This window comes from Hippocampus bargibanti, linkage group LG17 (assembly GCF_051943395.1).
Source record: "Hippocampus bargibanti isolate YZ-2025 linkage group LG17, ASM5194339v1, whole genome shotgun sequence".
NCBI lineage: Eukaryota > Metazoa > Chordata > Actinopteri > Syngnathiformes > Syngnathidae > Hippocampus > Hippocampus bargibanti.
The window spans coordinates 14,984,923-15,010,418 of NC_142750.1; the positions used below are offsets into that span (position 1 = coordinate 14,984,923).

At 43.1% G+C, this 25,496-nt stretch overlaps 1 protein-coding gene and 1 non-coding gene across 3 annotated transcripts; both read left to right on the forward strand.

Annotated features, from left to right (window-relative positions):
- The first annotated feature begins 1,261 nt into the window (after positions 1-1,261).
- Positions 1,262-1,423, forward strand: LOC148885950 (U1 spliceosomal RNA). The gene has a single exon (XR_016118172.1). It is a non-coding gene; the product is annotated as a U1 spliceosomal RNA (small nuclear RNA).
- A 1,252-nt stretch (positions 1,424-2,675) lies between these two features.
- On the forward strand, positions 2,676-24,850 carry LOC148885951 (uncharacterized). 2 transcript variants are annotated; one of them, XM_089019307.1, is made up of 6 exons: positions 2,676-2,903; positions 6,336-6,589; positions 13,640-13,886; positions 20,586-20,786; positions 20,914-21,093; positions 23,421-24,850. In XM_089019307.1, exons 1-6 carry the CDS (start codon positions 2,775-2,777, stop codon positions 23,586-23,588), a joined length of 1,179 nt encoding a protein of 392 aa, XP_088875433.1. In that variant the 5' UTR covers positions 2,676-2,774; the 3' UTR covers positions 23,589-24,850. The 2 variants fall into 2 exon arrangements, with proteins under 2 accessions (XP_088875433.1, XP_088875434.1); XM_089019308.1 differs by having other exon boundaries at positions 2,677-2,903; positions 20,914-21,045.
- Positions 24,851-25,496: the final 646 nt, after the last annotated feature.

Below are 25,496 nucleotides of genomic sequence, written 5' to 3' on the forward strand. Positions count from 1 at the left end.
TGTCTTTCACATAAGTATATTGATGCTAACATTAGCATGGGGCTTGTCAAAGTGCCACTGATATTCAACTGTTTCATTCATGGTATTGTTTCTTTACAAATTAGAATCATGGCAGAACCTTTTCTCACCACAAAGGCGAATCCTTCGATCCATTCAATCTGAAGTGTACGATACTCGGCTTTTTTTTACTCTGCAGCTTATTTAAAAGAAAAGGGGGCGTTTTGACATCAACGGCCATCTAGGTCAGTATCATCCAATCAACATTGCTCTTTGAACATCAACAGCCACCTTCATCAATAACAACTGCTGCCCAAACAGAAAATGAACAGCAAAACAGAATATGTACAGTGATACCTCAGCTTACGCACTTAATTGGTTCCCAGAAAGTGTGTAAGGCAAATGGTTCGTCTGCCAAACATTTATTTCCCATAAGAAACCATTAAAAAATAGAATAATCAGTTCCAAGGTCCCCATAAAACAATTTTTTACTAAATAAGCCTACATAAAACTACACAAAATATACCTTATTTTATGTATAACAAATGTGCTATTGGATTGTAATGAAAGAAATAAGCTGTACTATATAATAGTCGTTTTATTTACCTTTGTGATGGCAGTTGTCAATGGATGACGAACTTCCAGCTTGTCTCTTGATGCTATCCGAGTGAAGTTGCCGTGTTTTCTTGGCGATAATACCCTCACTCACAATGTTCCCTGCTAGCCTTTCAACCTCTTCTATTGCCTGAGACCGTTGCTTAGACAACACAGAAACGCCCTTAGTCACACGTAGCAATGGTTGACTTAGAATACTGGTAGTGCAACGCTAAGTCACACAACGCACACCTCGTTTATGTTTCTCGATGATCTCTGCTCGACTGTAATTTTGTTTTGTGTTGTTTTGTTTTCAGTTCCCTCGCGAAGTTTGTAAACTAAAGCGTTCGTAAGCTCGTATCACTGTATTTAGATTTATCGGCGAGCCAGATGCAATCATCAAAAGAGCCATATATGGCTCGCGAGACATAGGTTCCCGATCCCTGCTTTAGAGGCTGTCTAAAATTGTTGACATCCTGTTCCCAAAACAACTGAAATTTAGACTTATGCTTGCTGAAAAATTCACTTGGATGCTCACCTTCCGACAGGCGCCTTACACTTGCTTCATGAGCCCGAGACCACCAGGGAAGTAGAAGATTGGCTTCAGATGAGCCCGTTATCGTAGACGGTGTGTGTGCTACAGACTCTGGCCGTGTCACTGCTCCATGTCATTCCTAGCTGGCAGGGGCGATGCCATGATCAAGAAGGTGGATCACCCAGGCTGAGGCGCAACCATTGCACTGCGGTTGGGCTGCCCCATGCAAACTACCCAAATGTGGGAATCTCGACTGCAAAATTTGTGGTAGCGGGGGACTGCATTTGCACTCTCCCCTGATGACTTACTTATTAGATGAAATTGAACATTAATGTGTGCCTGAGAAAGGCCGATTATCCACACTTACCCAAAACATCCGAAAACAGTTGACCTTTCTTGGGGTCTCAAAACTTTGATGTCTTTGGAAGGGGTAGAAACTCTCGAGTTGGAAATATGCCTTGCAATTCACTGTATGAGGATACATGTTCATGACTTTCAAAACCCCTCTTGTAAAAGCTTTCGGTTCTCTTGGGGTGCCGCTTTGGAGTCGTTGCAAAACGGAAAGGAGCGCGGAGCAACTCTGGGATTCAGCTAATTGATGCCATTGAGTCTCACAGGCCAAAGCCTGAAGAAGGTGAGGCTCACCTGAGGTTTTGGAGAGAAAGTCAGAGAGGCCAGACTGAGATCATTTGGACATGTCCAGAGGAGAGAGGTTGAATATGTTGGGATATTGAACTGCCAGGCAGGAGATTGAGAGGAAGACAAAAGAGGAGGTTTATGGAAGTTGAGAAAGAGGACATTAAGGTCATTGGTGTGAGGGAAGAGGAAGCGCAAAACAGGGCGAGATGGAGGACACTGATTCGCTGTGGCGACCCCTGAAGGGAAAAGCAGGAAGGAAAAGAAAATATGTGTGTGTGTGTGTGTGTGTGTGTGTGTGTGTGTGTGTGTGTGTGTGTGTGTGTGTGTGTGTGTGTGTGTGTGTGTGCGTGTATGCGTGTGTTTGTGTGTGAGTGTGTTTTCTCCGGATTCCACTCTTCTTCTTTTCCTTTCGGCTTTTCCCTTCAAGGGGTCGCCACAGCAAATCTGTGCCCTCCATCTTTAGAGGTTTGATGCTCATGTTTGTTTTGGCCAAGCTTTTACGCCGGATGCCCTTCTTGACACAACCCTCTATATTTATCCGGGTTCCACTAGTTGTTTTATATATAACAACAGCAACAACAGAGTGGCTGGGTCACAAAGAAACCTGTTTAGGTTATTTTTCTATTTGGTCAAAAATAACCCGAATAACGGAAATTGTTTGATTTTCAACCGTAGGGTTCTATTTCTTATCTTTGCTGTTGCATCAAAGTATGATGAGGGACAATTAACGGTTTGTAATTTTAATGCACGGTGGTCAAGGAAATTAAAATATGAACTTTTTTTATGAATCCAAATTGTTAGTCGACACGTATTCTGGATTGCATTCTAATTCTCGTTTCTGTTGGTTTTATCATACTCCAGTCCAACAGAAGGCAGTAGTGAACCGTATTCCTCCATTGTCCACCGCCAAAACGGTTATTTCAGAGAAGAAATATTTTTCTTTACAGAAGATACTGACAAAGCGGCTTGGATTATTATTTATAAAATACAAAGGACTTCATAAACAACGATGTATGCTAGGACTAATACCGGCAGCTCACATGGAGATTTTCCTGACAGAAATGGAGTGAATTATGTGACACCGACAGAGTCTTTTGGCCACTGCTCCCAATTATTCTGGAAGAAGGATCCACACGACGTAAGAATGCTCACTGCCTAAAATCTTGGCGAACGAATCTGATTATTTTTTTACAACATGAAACACATACACCCGTTTCTCAGTCGTACTAATTTTGAAGTATATTTTTCATCTGTGCGTTTCACGTCTATCTGTTAAACTATCCGCTGTAGTTTGTATGAGCATCTTCATCAGCCTTTTGCTCAGGCACCGGGACGGCTTGTGGCCTATTTCAGTATCTGCTCCAATCAATCTTTTGTATTTTAATATTACATTGGTCGTGTTTCCTAGACAAAGACAATTCGCACAACAGAAAGTGAATCTTCTGTACCAAGTAAACATCGCGCGGCCGGCCAGGAATAATGTAGCGACTGTCAAATGTAGTGGAAAATAATCAAGACAAGCTATTGCTAACATTTAAGATGGATCTTGTTGGGAGCTGTAGAGTCTCTGCTTAACGAGGTGCCGCACGAACAAAACATTAGTGTTTGTTTTTGTGTAAGTGTGCGTGCGTGCGTGTGAGTGTACGCGCGCGCGCGTGCGCGCGCTCTCGCGTTAATTAAATGAGAAGACTTTCCCTGAACCAGTCGCTGATATCAGAATGATTTTGGGTTTAGCCCGTATGCGAGCGGAACATTGTGATCTCCAAGAAACAAAACGATGCTGGACCAACTGGAAACAAGAGTAGAAGTAATCCTACTGGGGACTCTCAAAAAGGATTTTGTCATGCAAGGCTTCAGTTTGTAACTGCGATCTGACGTGTTTCCCCAACCCTGCCCAATAATACACTCCATTTTTAAATGTGCGTGCCAGTGTGTTTAGATGGGGCACAGCAGATAGGAATTTCAGATTAATTACAACAATGACAATACATCACATATAATTTGTGTGTTCCCCCTGAATGCATTTCAATCGGCATACATTATGTAGACTTTAGCTATTGGTGGGCAGCCCTGGTCCTGACACCACAACCCCCATGCCCCCAAACAGCAGGGGCCAACTTTTTGTTTCCTAAAATGCAATGTATTATGTGATGAAAATGCACCTCATTTGTTTATTAGGGCATTAATCCTTGTCATATTTGTGTTTGTGTTACCAGTAATTTATTGGTTTGATTTATGATGTGTTTTATGTTATTAAAAAAATAGAATATCTACGGATGTATGTGACATTGCAATGTTCCAAAGTTGCATTTCTCACCTAAACATTGCTTGTAAAATTCTTTTTTTGTTCAAATGATAGCTCAATATGACTTTATCAATAAATTTCATGATACATTTCCAATGCATTTGGAACAATTGTGTGAATGCTCATAATGTTGAACTTATGAATACACTCCAAAGCCCAAAACGTATCTTAAAACTAATAAAATGTTTGTTTTCACAAAGAATGAATCATTAACCTTGAATTTTCTGGTATTAATATGTTACAAAAAGCTGGGGCATATGTCTTACATCACCTTTATCTTTAAACAACATTCAATCATTGCTGGGAACCGAGGACACAAATTGTTGGAGCTTTACTTGTGGAATTATTTCCACTTTCCATCAGTCAATCTTAGATGAGCGAAGGCCCAGACAGGAGAACGCCCTTTCTGGGTGTTATTGATAAATGGCGCTTGCTTTCCATGGTAAGGTTGTGACATTTTCTTACGGATGGAGCGCTGAGTTGCGTTTACCAACATTGACGTATTCCTCAGTCCATGTACACATTTTTTTAATGCACTGCTGCCTTAGGGATTAAAGGCCACTGATTTTTAATGTTAGTTTTTGGCTTTGCCACTTCCATGCAGTGATTTCTCAAGAGTCTCTGAACCTTTTGATGTTACTATGGACTGAAGATGATAAAAATCCCTAAATTTTATCAAGTTATAAAGGCAACATTAATCATGGAAGGTCTTGTTTGGGGTGGTAGTCGAGTGGTTAGCACGCCGGCTTCACATTGTAGAGGTTGTGAGTTCAAGACCCGGTCTGGCCTCCCTGTGTGGAGTTTGCATGTTCTCCCCAGGCCCATGTGGGTTTCCTCCGGGCCCTCTGGTTTCCTTCCATGTTCCAAAAACATGCATCGCAGGCAGATTGAACACTACAAATGGTCCATAGGTGTGAGCGTGACTGGTTGTTTGTCTCTGTGTGCCCTGCGATTGGATGGCAACCAATTTAGGGTGTATCCCGCCTAGTGCCCAAAGACGGCTGGGATAGGCTCCAGCACCTCCCGTGACCCTAATGAGAATAAATCGTTCTGGAAAATAGGTGGATGTATGGATGGAAGTCTTGTTTGTCTTTGGAGGCTCTTAAGGTTTCTGCTTCGTTTCACCTGCAAACAAATTTGTTGTGTGAGCATACTGTATTGTATTTCTACAATAAAATAAAACAATATTTTAAAATAATGCTTGACCACAGAACTAATACAGCATCTGGGGCCTGCTTTGACCATGGTCAAGCCCACAAGGCGCACTGCAAATATAATCACCCAGTTTGTGTTGTCCCAGCAGTCCATTGCTCCCTATGGACTGCTGGGATAGGCTCCAGCACAACTGTGACCTTTGTGTGGATACAGTAAGTGGATCAGATAATGGATGAATGAACTTTCAATGTAATAATGTTCTGCAAATAGAATGTCAGGTGTTTCGCTCATTCTTCTGATCCACAATGATTCATATTTGTCTTCCTCATTGCCTGTCCTCATACCACGTCACAGCATGCTGGCTGCATTGATTCTCTATAGCGCAAGGCTTAAAAATGCATCCAGTGTGAATATAGCACGACCATGACTACAACGTGGCCTGCAAGTAAAATATACATGACTGACGCACCATGCATTTTCCCTCCTTAAGAGGAGACTGAAGGAATAAATGTCCAGAGAAAAACAAACAAACAACTGATTCGTGAGGCTGTAATAAAGACCCAGGAAAAAAATCAGATGACAAATACAACAATCCGGTGATGACAGTAGGTGGCATGCTTGATTGCAGGTAAGAGTAACGCTACAAATGTCATGATATTAGTCTCTTCAATTTAATGTAATTTAATGTCCCTTCCACTACTTCAAAACTAGGTGATTTGTTCCGATTTATTAAACACCACCAATAACATCTGGAATTCTACATTTTGGCCAAATATTATTTTTTTGAGTGGCTTACACCAGTGCAAAAAGTTTGTCTAGAACCTCTGGACTCATCCTTCCCTGTCAACTGAGGTGCATGGCCGTTATAGTTTGCCAAACTCAAACATAACAAATTGTCGTATCCACAATGGATATGATGTGGCGGAGCACCGTGTGCAAAGCGCCCATTGAGATGAGGTCATTAATTCAGCATATAACCTTTGTGCCTTTTTTACCCTCCGCCGGGTGTGTTGTTGTGCCATGAGATAAATGTTATGTAAAATTAGGTTGATGAGCCTAAAGTTTTGGAAACACTGTCTTCACTTAAACTTTTTTAATCTTTTGTGACAGTCAAGTTCGACGATCAACTGGTGTGATCAGCTCCCTTCATCGTCAGCTGCACTCTCAAGCTCCAGTCTCTCTTCAGCCTCTCTCTCCAGTTCCAGTCTCTCCATAGAATCCAGAGTGCCGGTACCAGCAACACCCACATCGGATGACATGGATTCAGATGAGAGGCCGTATGTCTGTGACTTGTGTAACTGCGCCTACAAACATGCCAGCTCTCTGCTCAACCACAAGCTCACTCACAAGACCGGTGACTTCAGGTAGCGAGTTAAATCTTCTTTCATCTTCTTGACCGCTTCATCCTCACAAGCGTGGCTGGGGGCGCTAGAGCCTATCCCGACCGTCTTCGGATACTAGGCGGGGGACACACTAAATTGGTTGCAGGGCACACCGAGACAAACAACCATTCGCTCCCGCACTCACACCTAGAGACAATTTCGAGAAAACCCACGTGGGCCCAGATAGAACATGCAATCTCCACACAGGGAGGCCGGAGCGTGATTTGACCTCTGCACTATGAAGTTGGCGTGTTAACCACTCGACTACCTTGGCACCCAAGTTAAAGCTATTTTTATAGTTATCAAGAACATCCCGCTTGAAAGTTTGTTTGTTTTTTATGACATTACGACTTTCCAGCAGCTCTTGTATTTTGTTTTTCTACTTTCATTCCTTTCATTCCTTTCATAACTTTGCTGCTATGAAATTTCTCCACTGTGAGACTAATAAAGGCAAATCCAATCCAAAATTGCATTTTAGTAGGTAAACGGGGTATGTGGATACATGAAGGAGAATGACAGAATATATATTCTGAATAAATTTCAGATAAGTGGCCTTACTTTGAATAAATCACTCCTGCAGGTCATTCTGGTTATCTGAGAGTAAGCCCTAACGAGTGCCTAAATGAGGTGGTATTATCAACTTTCCAGGGCATTGCCTTTGGTCTGGTCCTGCAACAGTGCAATTATTTGTCATTGGCGGAATTATCTCAAAGGGAGCAACGGTTGCGATCAGACATTGACCCTTTTACCAATAAGTGAATGACCTGACCAAAACAAATTTCCCAAGTTGGCTAGACTATGCCCAGGCTAGGCAGTGCATGTAAAAGTAATAATGATTCTGATTTTGGTTTCTCCCGGTCAAAAAATAAATACATAAAATAAACATTATCCTATCCCTGGCAAAAAAAACATTATTATAAAGGGCCTTACATCTGTGTAAGCTCTCAGTCGTACAGGAGTGATCCATCGATGAAAAGGTTTCTTCAGCCGCCATCTGTACTTCTTTGAAGGTCTTGGACGTTTCCCTTCTTATCCAAGAGGCTTTGTCAGCGAACTAAATATGTCCCTACTGTCCAGAGGTGGCGGTGCCAGATCGCTGCCGTGATAAATTCCAACTCTAAGGTTAGGGGGAGCAGAGGACTATTTGTTCAGTCAATACATTGTAAAAATGAAGATTGTAAAGACCAATACATTGGGGAGACTAAACAAATTGTCAAAAAAAATTTTTTATCAACATCGCAGGGATAATACTAGTGGGCCTCAATCTGCAGTGCATATGCACCTAAAAGCTAGCAACCACTCATTTGACGACAGTATGGTTAAAATCTTAGCAAAAGAAAATAGATGGTTTGAAAGGGGAGTAAAAAAAGCTATTTTTATAAAACAGCAAAACCCTTCACTAAATCACCATGGTGGTGTAAGGTTTAATTTGGATCATGCTTACAAGACTTCTTAGATCGTTACCGCATAGGCTTTGTCATGCTAATGAGGTGATGCCAGAGCGAATGGGGCAATCAGGTCAGTCATAGACCATAATCAGTCAGGACAGTAGAAGTAATCAGTGTAGCCTCAGGGAATAGTCCTCTGCTCCCCCCAACCTTAGAGCAGGGACCTATCCGGGCTGTGGTCTGGTACCGCCACCTCCCTGCGCTATCAAGTCCTGTAAATAATCTTTCACCTCTCTGTACATTGGCTTTGGGACAGACATATATGTCTTTGAAACGGGCTCAGTGTCTTTCAACAAAATGTCCATTTGTAGGTTTTCCACACACCCTATGTCGTCGTCCGATTTTGAAAATGATGCCGATTCCTCTCTCAACATCTGCTGAACGGTCTTTCTTTTATCTTCGTCCAAATGAGAAAGGTCAATTGGGGGGTCCCACTGCTCACTGAGAGCGATGGTGGTATTCTGGACATGGACCTCATTGACAACCGCTGAAGGAAGGTCCCTTTTAAATATGTTAGCTGGGTAGACAGACCCTACTGACTGCACTGTACCAATAATAGTCTTTACTGGAAACCTAATATCATGATTAGTAGGGTTCTGGACACTAACAACTATCCTAGGGATGGAACCTGCCTTTACTGAGACCAACGAGTCACAAAGCTCGAGGCCATCTGGCCACTGTGGGTTTTCACTTGGCTCAAAAACTAATGTAACATCTTCCTTAAAGGGCTTAGCCTGTACTTTGCATGGAATAATAAGTGAGCTATGCCTGGCTATAGTGAATCTCTCATTTGTTGTTTTTACACGGGACTCATGTGCTTGTCCCAGACTAACTGCTTTTATGAAAGTGGCAGCTTTATTGCGCTTAAGGTGGGGAAAAGCTAGTCTAACCGATTTCAAGAGCTTTTCTGCATCCCCTGTTCGTGACTCATTAGAGAGGCTATCTAACACAAGACGCTCAATGACATTAAACCCTATGATAGGACACTGTTGCTGGTCACCTTTTAGTACTAATACTGGTACAAGTAGCCCTGGATCATTAGCACCAAGTTTAAATGGTATCTCAAGCCATCCTACATAAGGCATATCCGTTCCATTAGCTGCCACAATATTGAGAGTGTTATCAGGGTCAATAAGCTCATTCACATTTTTCAATGACACGTCAGGTAAGTTCGTTTGTTTCCATAACTCATCTACAGCACACACCTGGGACCTCGAGTCCCAGAGTGCTTCAACCCTTTTGTTACCCAAAAAGCACCGAATAAGACATTTCTTCCCCACTAACTCCCTGACCGAAGGTAATTTGCCACACTGTTTCTTATCTGTACGCTCGACAAATGACTGCTTATATCTCTTCTGAACGGGGCCACATGTGTGGGGCTTACATTCCATTTTCATAGCACCACTGTAACGCTGGGACCTATCTGTCTCTGTGGTCACACCATGTCCCACTGGGGTAACCCTTTCTAGTTTAAAGCATGGTTCCTAGCTGAGTTCTGTGCTTTGCAGCCTGCTCTGAAATGTTCACTACTTCCACATTTAAAACAGTGCTGACAATATTCTTCACCTGTCTGAATACAAGAATAACACCTGGGCTGAGGGCGAAGGGGCATGTAGTACTGCTGAGGGGCGAACCGCTGCTGGAACTGTGCTGCCCCCCTCATCGACCTGGGGCCTGGTGCTGGGTGGTACTGCTGAAGAGCTGATGGGGAGTGCTGGTTGTAGTAGTGCCTGGCTGGTGGATCTACCTGATATTGTGAAGGTGGAGTGAAGGTGACCTGTTCAGGGTAGTGGTCAGGCAGGCGTTCAGGTCCTCCGCTGGTGGGCTGAGAAGTGGCTGTTGGTTTCTGAATAGTCTCTTTGATCTGGGACACTTCTGCACGCAGCTCTTTTAACAGCATCATCTCTGACCTCATCTCTTTGATCTCTGAAAGGAGTTCATTCGGCACAGTAAAAGTATTCTGCTTTAAGACTGTCTTCTTCCCAATCGGGACTGGTGTGTCATCTAACTGGACAGTGTTCAGCGTTGTCACCCGTGCAGCAGCATTTTTCTTTTTTTCCTGTCGCTCTTTTTCATTTGCACATGCCATGTTTAATTTTTCTAACAGTACTTCATCTGATGTGGTGGTTAGCAGGAGGAAAGGTTGCATATCACTCTTTACATTGTCACTCTGTAACCCCGTCAGAACTGTGTGCAGGAATAAACTCTGGACCAACGTGGGATCATACTTCACCCCTGATTCAGCCTCTTGAGATGCAGAAAGAATCCTTTGACGAAGATCCATCGCACGCAGTAGAAATTTCTGTGGGGACTCTTTATTAGTCTGCACTTCCGATGAGAGCTGCTTGTACAATTCAGTGGCTCCTCTCTCTTGATAGTGAGATCGGAGAATCCTTCGTAAAGAAGGTAGGGTGAGATTTTCTTTCCCTTCGAGGTAGCTTCTCAACTGCAGACCTGGTGTTATGGCACGAACCACTGCATCAATGATCTCATCCCCCTGGTAGCCTTTACTGAGCCCACTTTCTATCTGTCTGACCAAATTAGGAAATGTGAGTTTATCTTTTTGTCCGAGTTCACCTATTTGTCCAGATATTTTGAAATCTTTGCGCCAGGGGGCAGTGTCTGGGGCACTATGCTTCTCTTACGCACTGCATCCCGCCCTTTTTCACTTGGTTTGGCTATTCCTAGTTCAAAATCTTTTATACTTTCAATCAAGTCCTTTACACGTAGCAAATCTGACATTCCTTCATCTTCTAGCTCTAATTCAGCTCTTTCAATGTAGGTTGACACAATATTAATTAGTTGGCCTCGAGTCTTTCCTGTAAGTTGCTCTCTTTCCAGTCCAGATATTTGGATTTCAGCACATAACTCTGACAACTGTTGAAAATTCAGTCCAAATAACTTGCCTTTGATGTCCAACTGTAATTCCTCTAACGCCATTTTCGAGAGGGTAGACGCAGTTCAGCTGGCCGGATTCACTTCAAAGTCTTCCAGTGCCCTCTAGTGGTGGCTGTACGCACAGAGATGCAACTAGAGCACATGTAGAAACAAACCAGTAAACGGCGACGCCACTCCGACTGGGTTGATTGGGGATATTCGGCGCGAGCTTCTACCCACGGCGAGTAGACAACACTCGAACGCAAAGATCCCAGCGGTGCCTCCAAAATGTTGCGCTCTCCACTATAGTAAGGGAGATTGGGCAGTAGGGATATATATATATATAGGGCCAGGGCTACCGGCAAATTTGAGTTCGCTGAGGAAGCCTCTTGGATGAGAAGCGAAAGTCCGACACCTTCAAAGAAGTACAGATGACGGCTGAAGAAACATTTTCATCGATTATTATAAAGGACATTTTTGACTTGACTCTAATGTAAAAACAATGGAACAAAACACATAACATAAAATGCGGACATTCACATAAAACGCGACAGTCATGTAATCTTGACCACTTTTCCAGCATATACGTTGAAGTTCGAAGCAGTTCTAGATGAAAGCAGAGAGAATCAAAGTGTCGTGCTAAAAATGTGCACGTCTGCTAGAAGTTAACTTTGAAAGTAAACAAGAGGTTATAGCGTCCAATGATTTAAAAAGATGGTTTCACTTCTCCTGTGCAATGTAACTCAACTTTAATTCCACGCTCCGACTCTCAGTTCCAAATATGCATCCCCGCTGCACGCTCCTCTCTCGTCATTCTTAACTCTGGCGGCTATCCATTCAGCCGCACCCACACAGACTGTGCAACAGCACCAACATCTCTGCTGAACAAAACAGGGCTGTGCAAATTGCTGCCCATTACAGGTGCAAAAAAACCCCACAAGCGCCCCAGGGCTATCCAGCGGCAACAGTCAAATAGCGCAGACAAAAACAAAAAAATCTTCATGAATGAGAAGGCGTTAGCGCAAACATGTACACACGCGCGCGTCTTTTGGTTTCAACGAACCAGCGACAATGCAACTGATATCAGAGATCAAAGATGCTTTGAACTCCTAGTTAAGCTAGCGTAGACGACATGACGGTCGATGTCTAACGGACAGGTTTTTCTGATAATCCACATTTCCCTTTTTGTCCCAATATTTCTTTCATGAGTGTAGCCATGTTTATGCACTAACTAACACTAATAACAGTAGCAACCCTCCCTTTGCATTCATGGGACTCTTTCGATCCGATGCACGTCACTTATGGAGTCTAGCAACTTTGGACAATGTAGAGAAGTTAATTGGTTTCAGTTTTAGGATAGCTCTACTCTTTCAACAACCACAAGGGTCTTTCAAATCATTGTACTGTATTTTCCGGTGTGTAAGGCACACCCAAAAGCCTTCATTTTCTTCAAAAGATGACCCTGCGCATTATATGCGGGTGCGCCTTATATGTGAAGTAATATTGAGCCACAATAAATCTTGCAACTACTGTCAGGAGCCACTGACTCCTGGTAGAAGTAGTGCGTAAACCAAGATAAAGCGCCTGATAATGTGGTGTGCCTCATATTTGGAAAACTTTTATACATTTCTATACAGTGATACCACGGTTTACGAACCCCTTGGTTTACAAACTTTTCGCTTTACGAACGTTAAATTTATGACAATTTTACCTTGGCATACAAACTATTTTTCGGGATACACACGGCGCTGCCACAATGAGTGATGTGTTGTTTGCGAACGATACCGTTCTCTTAACAAGAAAATGGCAGCCGGCTTGTTTTGTTCATCTATTCCCCACCCCCAATCATCAGTTAAAGCTACATGATTGGTCAAGAACGCAGCAGTGAGGGGAGGTGGTTTAAACATTAGAGACAGGCAGACGGCAGAGAGAGTGACAAAATGGATAGAAAACAGTGACATTTGGACTCGTTTCAACTTTGATAGTTCAAAGGCAGAGTGTAGAATGCAAGGTTAAAATCAATCAGACTCCACAAATAACCTGCACAAGCCATCTGTACACTTGATGCAAAAAGCAGCTAAACAGAGCACAATTGATGAGGAACTAGGTAAAATTATAGCAGAGAAAGCACCTACAAGGGGTCATTCCTCAAGATGGTGAAAGGTTATGTGCCTCATCAAGTGTTTAATGCTGATGAAACCGTCCACTCCATTCCATTAAGCCATCAACGACCATCACAAAAGTAAATAAAATGACTTTATTGTACAGTACAGTTTATTTCTTTAATTATAATACCATAGCACATTTATTATACAAAACTACACAAAATATACCTTATTTTGTGTAGTTTTAGGCTTAGAAAATTAGAAAGTAGAAAATTATGTTTTATGGGGACCTGGGAACGGATTATTCACATTTTAATGGTGTTCTATGGGAAATTAATTTTTGGGATACACACTTTTCGCCTTACACACACTGTCTGGGAACCAATTAAGTTCGTAAGCCAAGGTATCACTGTATTTTATTTGGAAAACTTTTTTCATTCATTGAATGTGCGCCTTATCTATGTAAAAAATAGAAAATATACGATTGGGGGTATTAATCAATTTTGCTCTTTCCATGTAGATATAATCACCAATATTCACAGTGCGCGATTTACCAATACTCTGCTAATCTCTTTACATTTAACATGTTTTTCTTGACACAGGTGCGACTTTTGCAGCAAACCCTACACCAACTACATGTCTTTGCGTAACCACATGCGAATCCATGGTCAGAAGCGATATATGTGCGATCGTTGTGGGAAGGCCTTTCGTTTGGCACGGTATCTCCGGAACCACCAGAGGATCCATGATGATGGGCCGAACCGATTTGACTGCCCTTCCTGCTCCAAGAGTTACAGGACAATGCTAGAGCTGGCTCAACACCGTTGCAGTGCTGCAACACCCAGCCAGGTAGGTCGGTATGAGATGGTGTTTAAGTGATATTCCCAAAACAATTACACTTGACGTCACACGTTTGTCCGGGTGTTAAAAGCCAATATATGTTCTTGAATAAATTTGAGTCTTCGTGCATGGTGGTAAATAGTCAGTCTCATATTCTCAAAGGCACATGTCTCTGATTGTCGTGCGTCCTTTTCTACCACTCCAAGAGTACTTATGTTGTCAAGACGATCCATTTTTCATCAGCAAGCCCACCAGGGCTGCACGGTACTGGAAGAACATGCCATATTGGTGTTATATATGACTGTATCAAAATTAAAAAGACACACATTTCTTCAATTACTGTCTGCAACTGATAATTTTAAGAATCAATTCATGTATATATTTTCTGCATCCGAGCAGCCCGGTAGTCGAGTGGTTAGCACACCGGCTTCACAGTGCAGAGGTCGCCGGTTCGCATCCCGGTCCGGACTCCGTGTGGAGTTTGCATGTTCTCCCTGGACCTGCGTGGGTTTTCTCCGGGTCCTCTGGTTTCCTCCCACACTCCAAAAACATGCATGACAGGCAGATTGACCACTCCAAATTGTCCCTAGATGTGAGTGTGAGAGTGACTGTTGTATGTCTTTGTGTGCCCTGCGATTGGCTGGCAACCAATTCGGGGTGTCCCCCGCCTCGTCCCCGAAGACAGCTGAGATAGGCTCCAGCAACCCCCGCGACCCTAATGAGGAATAAGCGGTACGGAAAATGAGATGAGAGAGATGAGATTTTCTGCATCCCTAAAAAGTGCTGAACATAATTGGCATTACACTAAATTGTGCACAATATTTTATATACCAGAGCTCTTGAGCTGGCGTGTGTGGCTGCCATTGCTAACCCACAGGAAAAAAAACTTATGCTGTGACTGTAAAATGACCTTGAGAGTTTTGAAAGGCGCTTACAAATGAAATGTATTTGTATTATTATTATTGAAGTAAACTATCGACGAATAAAGGCTTATCCAATCCAATCCATAGGGTATGGTGGATCATTAAAACGTGCACTTTCAATTACATTATGCCATAAATGGACACACAACAACCGTAAAAATATGTGCTTATAAAATAAATAAAAATCATTGTCCAGTTCAGGCAGTCCCAACTACCACACCACACTGAGATTTTCAGGCAGACAAAGACACACTTGGTTAATGGTAGTTCCACAGGCAGATAGAACTGTGGGAGTCTGGCGAGGTGTCGGAATGAAGGTGCAGATGTCAGCAACCTACAGTGATTTTGCAGACCAGGAGGCTGGTGCAATTACGAGTAATTATAATAATACATTTAATTTCAAGCGCCTTTCAAAACACCCAAGGACACTTTACAATAAGAACAATAAAACAAAGCACATAACAATAAAACCATAAGTAAAATGATAAATAATAAAATAGCAGATTGAACTAGACATTGAAAGCAATTTTAAACAGATGGGTTTTGAGGTGGGACTTGAAAATAGGGAGGGAGTCAATATTACGGATGTTGGGTGGAAGTGAATTCCAGAGTTTGGAGCAGAGCGGCTGCAAGCTCTGCATCCCATCGTGGTGAGACGGGCCGAGGGCACATAGAGGTGAAGGGAGGATGAGGATCTCAGGGACAGAGAGGGAACGGACATTTGAAGCAGGGAGGGGCAAGGTTATGGATGGCTTTGAATGTAAACAGAATTATTTTGAATTTGACTCGATGTTTAACAGGGAGCCAGTGCAGTTGCTGGAGGACAGGGGTGATGTGGTGAAAGGAGGGGGTTCTAGTGATGATCCGGGCTGAAGAATTTTGGACGAGTTGGAGTTTATAGAGGAATTTCTGATTGACGCCGAAGGGAAGTGAGTCACAATCGATGCGGGAGGTGACGAGACTGGATAAGGATAGCAGCGGAGTGAGGGGTGAACGAGGGACGGAGACGGTTAATATTACGGAGGCCCCAATTCCCCAGGCACATGCAGTGGATGGCTGTATGCCAGCTCAGCAGATGAAGTCTGGATATGGTTGAAGACCTAACATAACCAACAGAAGATGGGCATCCCACTTACTGTCTATAGGGTCGTCCCCTGCGTGCAGCTTCATAAAACAATAAAACCTGTCACAGAGCCTGTTGGCTTGCGTGCAACATGCTGCAGTGCAATGACTCTTAAACCTCAGACCTTCAGCGACTGCTGTCCACAGCTCTCATGTGTACTGTGGGCCCCAGTCAGAGGGTGCTGGAACTATATGAATGGAAAATTGTGTAGTATTTTTCACAGAAATACTGCTTTTAATGTTTCGATGAAAAGGTTTCTTCAGCCGTCATCTGTACTTCTTTGAAGGTGTCGGACGTTTTGCTTCTTGTCCAAGAAACTTCATCAGCAAACTAAAGTCTTACTGGTAGTTTAGGCCCTGTATATATCCCTACTGACCAAACTAGTACATTACTTTGTTTTTCATTTGGCAGCCTATCTTTTGGATGAACAAATTTTTGCCTTAAAGTGTTTATCGGTTTGAAATAAGGAGGAATTTTGTGTTGCCAGAGGACTCTGTAGTTTTTCAGAAACTCCTGCAATTTAAGGTACTGGTACTCCCCTCCTTTTTGTATCTTCAGAATTTTGTTTCATTCCCTATTCTTTCTTTCTGACATTTGTTAAATGACCACTGAGGGTACCCACAGTTTGTGAGTGATCACCTGATCTGTTTTGACTCATTTTCTCTACCTTCAACGCTTGTTGGTATTAGTTTAGCCCTATGCTGGAGAGTTCTGATAACTCCTAGTTTGTGTTGTAAAGGGTGGTTAGAATCGAAAAGGTCAGTGACCAATACTTACTTTTCAATTCAAAACATATCAGGAGAGCACTCACAAACTGTGGGTCCAAAAGATAGGCTGCCAAATTAAAAACAAAGTAATGTAGTTTATTCAATACATTGTAAGAATGAAAATTATAAAGAGCAGTACATTGGGGAGACTAAACAAATTCTCCAAAAAGGACTATCAACATCGCATGGATAATAGTACTGGGCCTCAATCGGCTGTACATATGCACCTAAAATCTAGCAACCACTCATTTGACGACAATGAGGTTAAAATCTTAGCGAAAGAACATAGATGGTTTGAAAGGGGAGTAAAAGAGTTTTTCATAAAACAACTAAATCCTTCATTAAACCGGTTTGGTGGGGTGAGGTACAATTTGGATCGTTCATACAATAGCCTGCTTAGGCAACATAGGATTAGTAATACTGATGAGGTGATACCGGTCGAAGTGGGGCAATCAGGCCAGTCGTTAGTCAGAACGATAGAAACTATCAGTGGAGCGGCTGCAGGGAGTAGTCCTCCGCTCCCCCCAACCTGAGAGCAAGGACCTATCATAGCGGAGTCCGGCACCGCCATGTCTGGACAGTAGGGATATATATATATATATATATATATATATATATATATATAATATATATATATATATCTTGGCCTCCAAGGGTGCAGTTCCTTCCAACTATCGGCCAATAACCTGTCTCTCCACAACATGGAAGCTCATGTCAGGCACCATTGCGGCTAAGATAAGTGGACACATGGATCAATACATGAGCAAAGCACAGAAAGGCATTAGTAGAGATACTAGAGGTGCCAAACATCAGCTGCTGGTTGACAGAACAGTCGCTCAAGACTGCAGGTCCCGACATACCAACCTGTGCACAGCCTGGATTGATTACAAGAAAGCATATGACTCGATGCCACACACATGGATCAATGAATGCTTGGAGTTGTATAAGGTCAACAGGACCCTGAGAGCCTTCGTTGCAAACTCGATGAGGATGTGGAAAACCACACTTGAAGCCAATGGCAAGCCACTAACGCAAGTGTCCATCAAATGTGGCATATACCAAGGTGATGCACTCTCCCCACTGCTGTTCTGCATAGGACTGAACCCACTCAGCCAGATAATCGCCAAGACAGGCTATGGATACCGCCTCAGAAATGGAGCTACGATCAGTCACCTCCTCTACATGGATGACATCAAGCTGTATGCTAAGAGCGAAAGGGACATAGACTCCCTGATCCACACAACCAGGATCTACAGCAGTGATATCGGTATGTCATTCGGGCTGGAGAAATGTAGTCGGATGGTGACTAAGAGGGGCAAGGTAGTTCACACTGAAGGGGTCTCACTCCCTGAAGGAACAATAGCAGACATTGAAAACAGCTACAAGTACCTCGGTATACCACAGGCCAATGGCAACCTCGAATTAGCAACAAGGAAAGCGGCTACGACCAAATACCTCCAGCGGGTGAGGCAAGTCCTCAGAAGCCAGCTCAATGGCAAGAACAAGACCCGGGCAATAAACAGCTATGCCCTGCCAGTGATCAGATACCCTGCAGGAATAATAAGGTGGCCAAAGGAAGAGATTCAGACCACGGATGTTAAGACCCGAAAACTCCTCACCATGCACGGAGGGTTCCATCCCAAGTCCAGCACCCTGAGACTGTACACAAGCCGTAAGGAAGGAGGCCGGGGACTAGTGAGTGTGAGAGCCACTGTCCAGGATGAAACATCCAAGCTCCATGAATACATCAAAGAGAAGGCTCCAACAGATGATGTACTCAGAGAATGTCTCAGTCAATGGGGAACAGAGGATGAGGTGCTGGAAGGGACAATCATGGGAGGAAAAGCCCCTACACGGGATGTACCACCGAACCATAGCAGAAGTGGCTGATCTCAAGAAGTCCTATCAGTGGCTAGAGAGGGCTGGCCTAAAGGACAGCACAGAGGCACTCATCCTGGCTGCCCAAGAGCAGGCCCTGAACACCAGAGCCATAGAGGCAGGGATATACCACACCAGACAAGACCCAAGGTGTAGGTTGTGCAAAGAGGCACCTGAGACAATCCAACACGTAACTGCAGGGTGTAAGATGCTGGCAGGGAAAGCCTACATGGAGCGCCATAACCAGGTGGCTGGCATAGTCTACCGAAACATCTGTGCGGAGTATGGACTGGAAACCCCAAGGTCAAAATGGGAAACACCTCCCAAGGTGGTGGAGAATGACCGAGCAAAAATCCTGTGTGACTTCCAGATACAGACTGACAAGATGGTAATGGCCAACCAACCAGATATTGTGGTCATAGATAAAGGGGAAAGGAAAGCCGTTGTCGTGGATGTAGCGGTCCCGAGTGATGGGAACATCAGAAAGAAGGAACATGAGAAAATCGAGAAATACCAAGGGCTCAGAGAGGAGCTGGAGAGAGCTTGGAAGGTAAAGGTGACAGTCGTGCCTGTGGTGGTCGGAGCACTTGGGGCAGTGACCCCCAAACTCGACGAGTGGTTGCAACAGATCCCGGGAACAACATCGGATATCTCGGTCCAGAAAAGCGCAGTGCTGGGAACAGCACGGATACTGCGCAGAACCCTCAAGCTTCCTGGCCTCTGGTAGAGGACCCGAGCTGAAATGGGGACAGACACCACCCATGGTGGGTGAGATGAGGATTTTATATATATATATATATATATATGGCCTAAACTACCAGTAAGGCTTTAGTTTGAAAGTGTCCTGGTGCTTCGGCTGTGGTGGAAAGGGTCACAGATAATGTCGAAGAATGACAAGAGGAAAAGAGGGTGATGGGTAGAGAAAAGAGGAAATTAGGGGGGAGGGAGACAAAGTGAGACCATAGACAACACGACTGCAGTGAGTTCATTGCCATACCTTAAAAAAATAATATTGTGCGTCTTTGTAAGCTCTCAGTCGTACAGGAGTGGTCCATCGATGAAAAGGTTTCTTCAGCCATCATCTGTACTTCTTGGATAAGAAGCGAAACGTCCGACACCTTCAAAGAAGTACAGATGACGGCTGAAGAAACCTTTTCATCGATGGACCACTCCTGATGGACCACAATGTTGGGGCAATTTTAATGTCAGGATATTGCCATTATCATTACATCCTTAGTGAGGAGATGAGTGATACCACATGAAAAAGGCTGAGGCCCAGACTGGTCCACATATATATACATGGTCAAGACATCTCTCCAGCATTAGAAACCGAGCCAACGAGGGTCTAGTATGGCGCTAAACCTCAACGCTGGCATGTCTTGAAGGAGCAAGCTCATGTCCTATCGTCTCTCCTGCAACTCTGTCAGATAAATTTCACACCCGGGTGGGAAAGGCTGTGATTGGTGTCAAAAATGCGGCACTGTGGCAGCCAAACATCACTGTGCGGCATGGTCAGCGGTTGGTAACATCACGGAAAAGTAGGCTATTGGCGTCACCTAACATTACATTTTCTGGATGCAGTCTGTTAAGAGCCATACTGTATGCTTCAATGTCAGTTGCTGTCCATGGTGTGCATTCATGCACCACCTAAACAGCCCCGCTGACCCAAGTCTCTACTGGGTGTCTGTTGTCGCCGAGCATACGATGTGTCGATCAAGCCATGGCATCAAAGTTTTTGCCTTGACAAGTTTCAGTGAAATTTAGTCCAAGAGGTCAGTGAACTGGTGCCCCTACAATGGGACTTGTAAGTGTTGGGGGTGACGAAGCGGTCTGGGAGCTCTTGGCTTGAAGGAGCTATACTTCCTCTCATAATGAACCTCAATGGTGAAGAAAGCCAATTGAAGCAAGACTGCTGTACTGCAGTCGTGAGTCGACATGCAAACCAATTGAATCCTGGGCTTCCCCCCAATGATATAAATCACTCCATTTTCCTCTTTTCTTTCCTCCTCCCATTCAGTCTGGCAGTCGTCGTTCAACTTTCTCTGCCACACCTCGTCGTCAGCAGCGGCAACAACAGCAGAACAATTCCTCCTCTATACTGCAATCACAGCACGGAGGGCACAGTCAACAGGAACATCTGCCCTCTCACTGCGTTTCCCCAATGTCCCAGGGAGGTCAAGGTGGTCGCGCGAGCCAATCTGTCCCTGATCCTCACCAGGTAGGGAAACATATTTGGTATTTGTGGTTTCATTTCACTGTGAGACTAATAAAGGCAAATCCAATCCAATACAATTTTCGTTGATAATGGATAACTACACACACTGTTTTTTTTCTTTTGCAAACAGGGCCGCGCCAGAACTTCGTCGTCCCAGAGCAGCCAGTCAAGTATGAGGAGCTCAACCTCCTCCAAACACATCTCCTCCTCCAGCACTGCAGCGCCATCCTCCTACTCTCTTCTCCAGCCCCTGGTGCCTGAGGTAAAGGAGATGAGCTTGGGATACACTAGGCTGAGCACCAATCTCATGGTAGGAGAGAAAAACAACATCTGCTATCTGCTGACTAGCGGCTTTTTGTTGTCTGCCTAACATCAGGAAAAAGAGAATTTATTCAGACTCAAGACTTAAAAGATGATTCTGTCCACCAGGAACATAGTGAAATGTACTGTTTGGACACAAATGCCAGATATGAATATTTGCATCAGTCACAGGGCACCTGTTGCCAGGGAATACAAACTTAAACCCTCCATAGAGAACATTATTAAACCCATCCCAATTCCCGTGGCAGTCATAATGATTGGTCCTCATGAGATAATGATTGGTCCTCCTGAGAAGCTTGGTCCTCAAGGGCCACTGTCCTGCCTGTTTTCCAACTTTCCCTTGAGCAACACACCTGATTTAATAATCAGGATTGATCTAATGCTGCTTCAGAGCTGGCCGGTGAGCTGATCACCTGAATATGGTGTGTTGCAGCCAGGAGAGCTGGGAAACATGCAGGACACTGGACACCGGGCCCGAGGTGGACATGCCTGACTTAATGGCATGAGTTCAGCGTGAGTTTATGGAAATTATCAACATTTTGCCGGAGTTGTATTCTACACTGTAATTTCCAGAAAGCAAAATGACACTGATTATAAGTCACAGCAGCAAAATCCTGTCATAAAACAAAATGTAAAAAAATTAGCAAAGTAACAAATCCGAGACTGAAAATCTGTGGCAGTGCAGCTTTCGAAAAGCCGTTGGTTACATGTTTAGGAGATGTAGGGGTTGTTGATCCATGGCTTGAAATGCTGTTTTTTTGAGTAGCCATTGTCTTGAAGCTTCTCCTATCCAGTGAATGCCATGACGGCAAACGAACTGGGCACACATTTTCAAAGGCGAAGACGATATGACTCAAATGACATTTATACCGTATGTATGTTGCATTTGTTAAAAAAATAAATTATACACATAAAAAATCAATTGGTTGTTTGTTACAATCAAATTTTTAGTCTTCTGTATCATTAACCAAGCAAAATAGTTAAAAAAATATATATTCCTGTTTATTTTTTAAAACAAATGACTGTTTTCAGTCCATTTGAATGAATGTAGTTTGACAAAAATAATAAGAAGTCAACATTTGACAATTGGAAAGTTTGTGTAAAAAACATTTCCATTCTCTAATGCAAGGGGAACCTATTGCTCGCGAGCCATATATGGCTCTTGATAATTGCATCTGGCTCGCAGATAAAATTAAATACGGATTCTCGCTTTTTCGCTGTTCATTTCCTGTTTGAGCTGCAGTTGACTGAAAGCGCAATTTTGATTGGATGATAGTGACCTAGGTGCCGTGAATGTTGCAACAGGTAAACGCCCCCTTTTGAATAAGCCAGACGAGTACAAAAGATGACGAGTATTGTACATTTGAGGTTGCATGGACCACAGGATTGACCTTTGTGGAGAGGGCAGTTTGCGCTGTGATTCTAATTTGCAATGAAACAATACCATCGATGAAACAGTCAGTGCCACTTTGACAAGCCGCATGCTACGTTTGCAACAATATACATCTGCGAGAAAGCAGAAAGCAAGCGATTGAGTGCGCAAAAGGGTTCCCGGCGCCTGCTCTAATGGTTGATGACTTGAAAATGATGTCAAGTTTCATTTGGAAAGACTATGCGAATCAGCAAAAGAGATAATTTCCATCATAAAATGGGGTGTCGTGCCGACTATGCACTTTTTAGCTGTGCAGTACAGGGGGACTAGTTCACTTCCTACCACTTTGGAAAAACAGCATGCCAAACAGCCACAGCTCTGAGCAATCACAAAGCGCTGGAGTATGCTGAAGCGTTTACCTCATCCCCCTCATCTCGGTACTCTGGTACTAATGGAATGTTAGCAACTTATGACATGTTAGCCTATCACAAATTCAAATTAGATATAATACCAGACTTAATGATGTGTTGTAATATTAAACATTTATCCCCCATTAAATTAACACGACTTGGTTGCAATTAAATGAGTATCGATGAAAAAGTTTCTTCAGCCGTCATCTGTACTTCTTGGAAGGTGTCGGACGTTTCGCTTCTTATCCAAGAAACTTCGTCAGCATTTTGCTGAAGAAACTTTTTCATCGATGGACCACTCCTGTACGACTGAGAGCTTACAAAGACGTATTAAATGAGTATGGCATTCTGCTAAGGCCATAGTAGGAGAGCAGTGTACATTGAATACATTGAGGCACAATATTATTTTTTTTGTTGTCTATGGTCTCACTTTGTCTCCCTCCCCCCTAATTTCCTCATTTCTCTACCCATCACCCTCTTTTCCTCTTGTCATTCTTCTTTCCTCGACATTATCTGTGACCCTTTCCACCACAGCCGAAGCACCAGGACACTTTCTCCCTGACACCTCAGCGGCCCCTCACCACTATCAACCCCATTGGGCACTCCCTCCATCCAAACGGAGCGACAACACTCAAGCCTTCACCTGTGCCACGTACCATCCAGGCTATGCCGTGGGAGCAGCGCTCACTCTACAATCAATAAAAATTCAGGAACCAGCATCCCTCTTCATAGCTCATCCAACATAACTCTCTCTTCTTTCCCTTGACTTTGCCGCTTCCAACATTTAAGGACTGAGAACATCAACCACCGTTTGAATTCCAGAGTGAGCTAATTTTGGGACATGCTTGTGGGAATGGAAAATGGCAACTGTTCTGAACTAGTTGAGATAATTGCTGAATAGTTAGTTTTTTGTTTTTATTTTTTACATCCTGCCCCTCATGTATGATGCATACTGGTCATCAGTTAACATCTGTGATTTCATTAAGAATGACTCCCCCACACCTTCTCCTCATGAGATATGCTTCTGCTAATTCTACAATTATGAACTACATTTGAATGGAATATTCCATTCACTGTTCAATCCAAGATTTAAAGATTAGGCATTTCAACAACCTTTTCCCATTTGTTCTTTCTGAACTTCTGCAATCGAAAAAAAATGTTACGGAGTACTCTTACACCCCTCAACTTTGAGCCACAATGTACATACAGTGTACATTATTCACATCCGGACTCCTGAATAAAATCTACATTTTTAGTCTTACACATAGATTAACATGAAGGAACTTCTGTCGTTACAATGATATTTTCCAGACTAGTCTGATCACCCTTGGGCTCTTAAAATCAATCTTTTATACAAATTGTAAATTTACTTCATAGAAGATGTACGCTTATAAAGTTACATTTGGCTTACGGCTTGTACCTAAAATCCAAGAGTACACTGAGTTAGCTTTCAAATCAAAGCACTCTAAAAACAAATTTATACTTGTTACACATATATTAAACGTTGTACTTTTCAGAGCCTGTACCAGCTAGTATGTTGTTGTGACTGCACTTGAGCCAGTTTCTGCCCACATTACAATTGCATTTTAGGGAGGGGGGGGGGGGTTGTTTCTCTTTAGCTCAGGACCCACACACTACCCCTAAAATGACTTATTATATGATGAGAAAAACACCAGGGTGGAGTTTCATTTCGCAGCTAGTTTGCTGAATAATTCCACATACTGTACGTTTGTAGTTGGATGTGACAGCCACGAGATCCAGGTTTGTTTGATAAACTTCCACGGTGGATCCCGTATGTAGCTCGGTCACATTTCTGTTAAAATCCCAAAATCCTACGGACATTTGTTTTTTCTTTTTACATTTATTTCTATTTTTATTAATGTCATCGATGTTTTCTCTTTCCTTGTTAAATGTCTTGAGTATTTAGAAAAGTACTATACAAATAAAATGTTTTATCACTGCTGGTTTTGTATTACCTTTCATCCAAACTACATTGGAAGGAGCATTTATGATTCTAAGTCAAAATTATGGATGTGTAAACCTGTAATTGTACCAAGAATTGTTTTCAGAGTAGATGTCGGACTTCCAGTTTTCCGTCTGTCTTCAACACCGACTTGTTAATCATTGTCTGAAACTCATGACACATGACGAAAAGTTAGCAGACACCAGGGCTGACAACTCTGAAAATTTGCCTGCCCGGCCATATAGTTGCAAAAAAAAAAAAAAAACAACACATCTTTGCGAAGTATAAAGGATTTTTTTTTAAATTAAGGAAGTACCTACCACAAATGCTCCCTTGCTTAATTTATGGTAAATATACCTTGCTGAAGATTTTGCTCCTGTTGTCTTTTGTTGTCATGGTGCACTATGCAATGTTTGCGTTGCATTGTCTGCTGAAAGCCACAGGGACTCCTCTTTCTAAGCGCCTTTCAAAACTCTCAAGTACACTTTACAGTCACGGTATAGCCGAATATGCAAATTGCCAAACGAATGTTCGTTTGGCAATTTGCATACTCTGCACAGCAGCCAATCAGAAGCCTGTTTTGTGCTTCGGACTATACCGTGACTGTAAAGTGCACTTGAGAGTTTTGAAAGGTGCTTAGAAAGAGG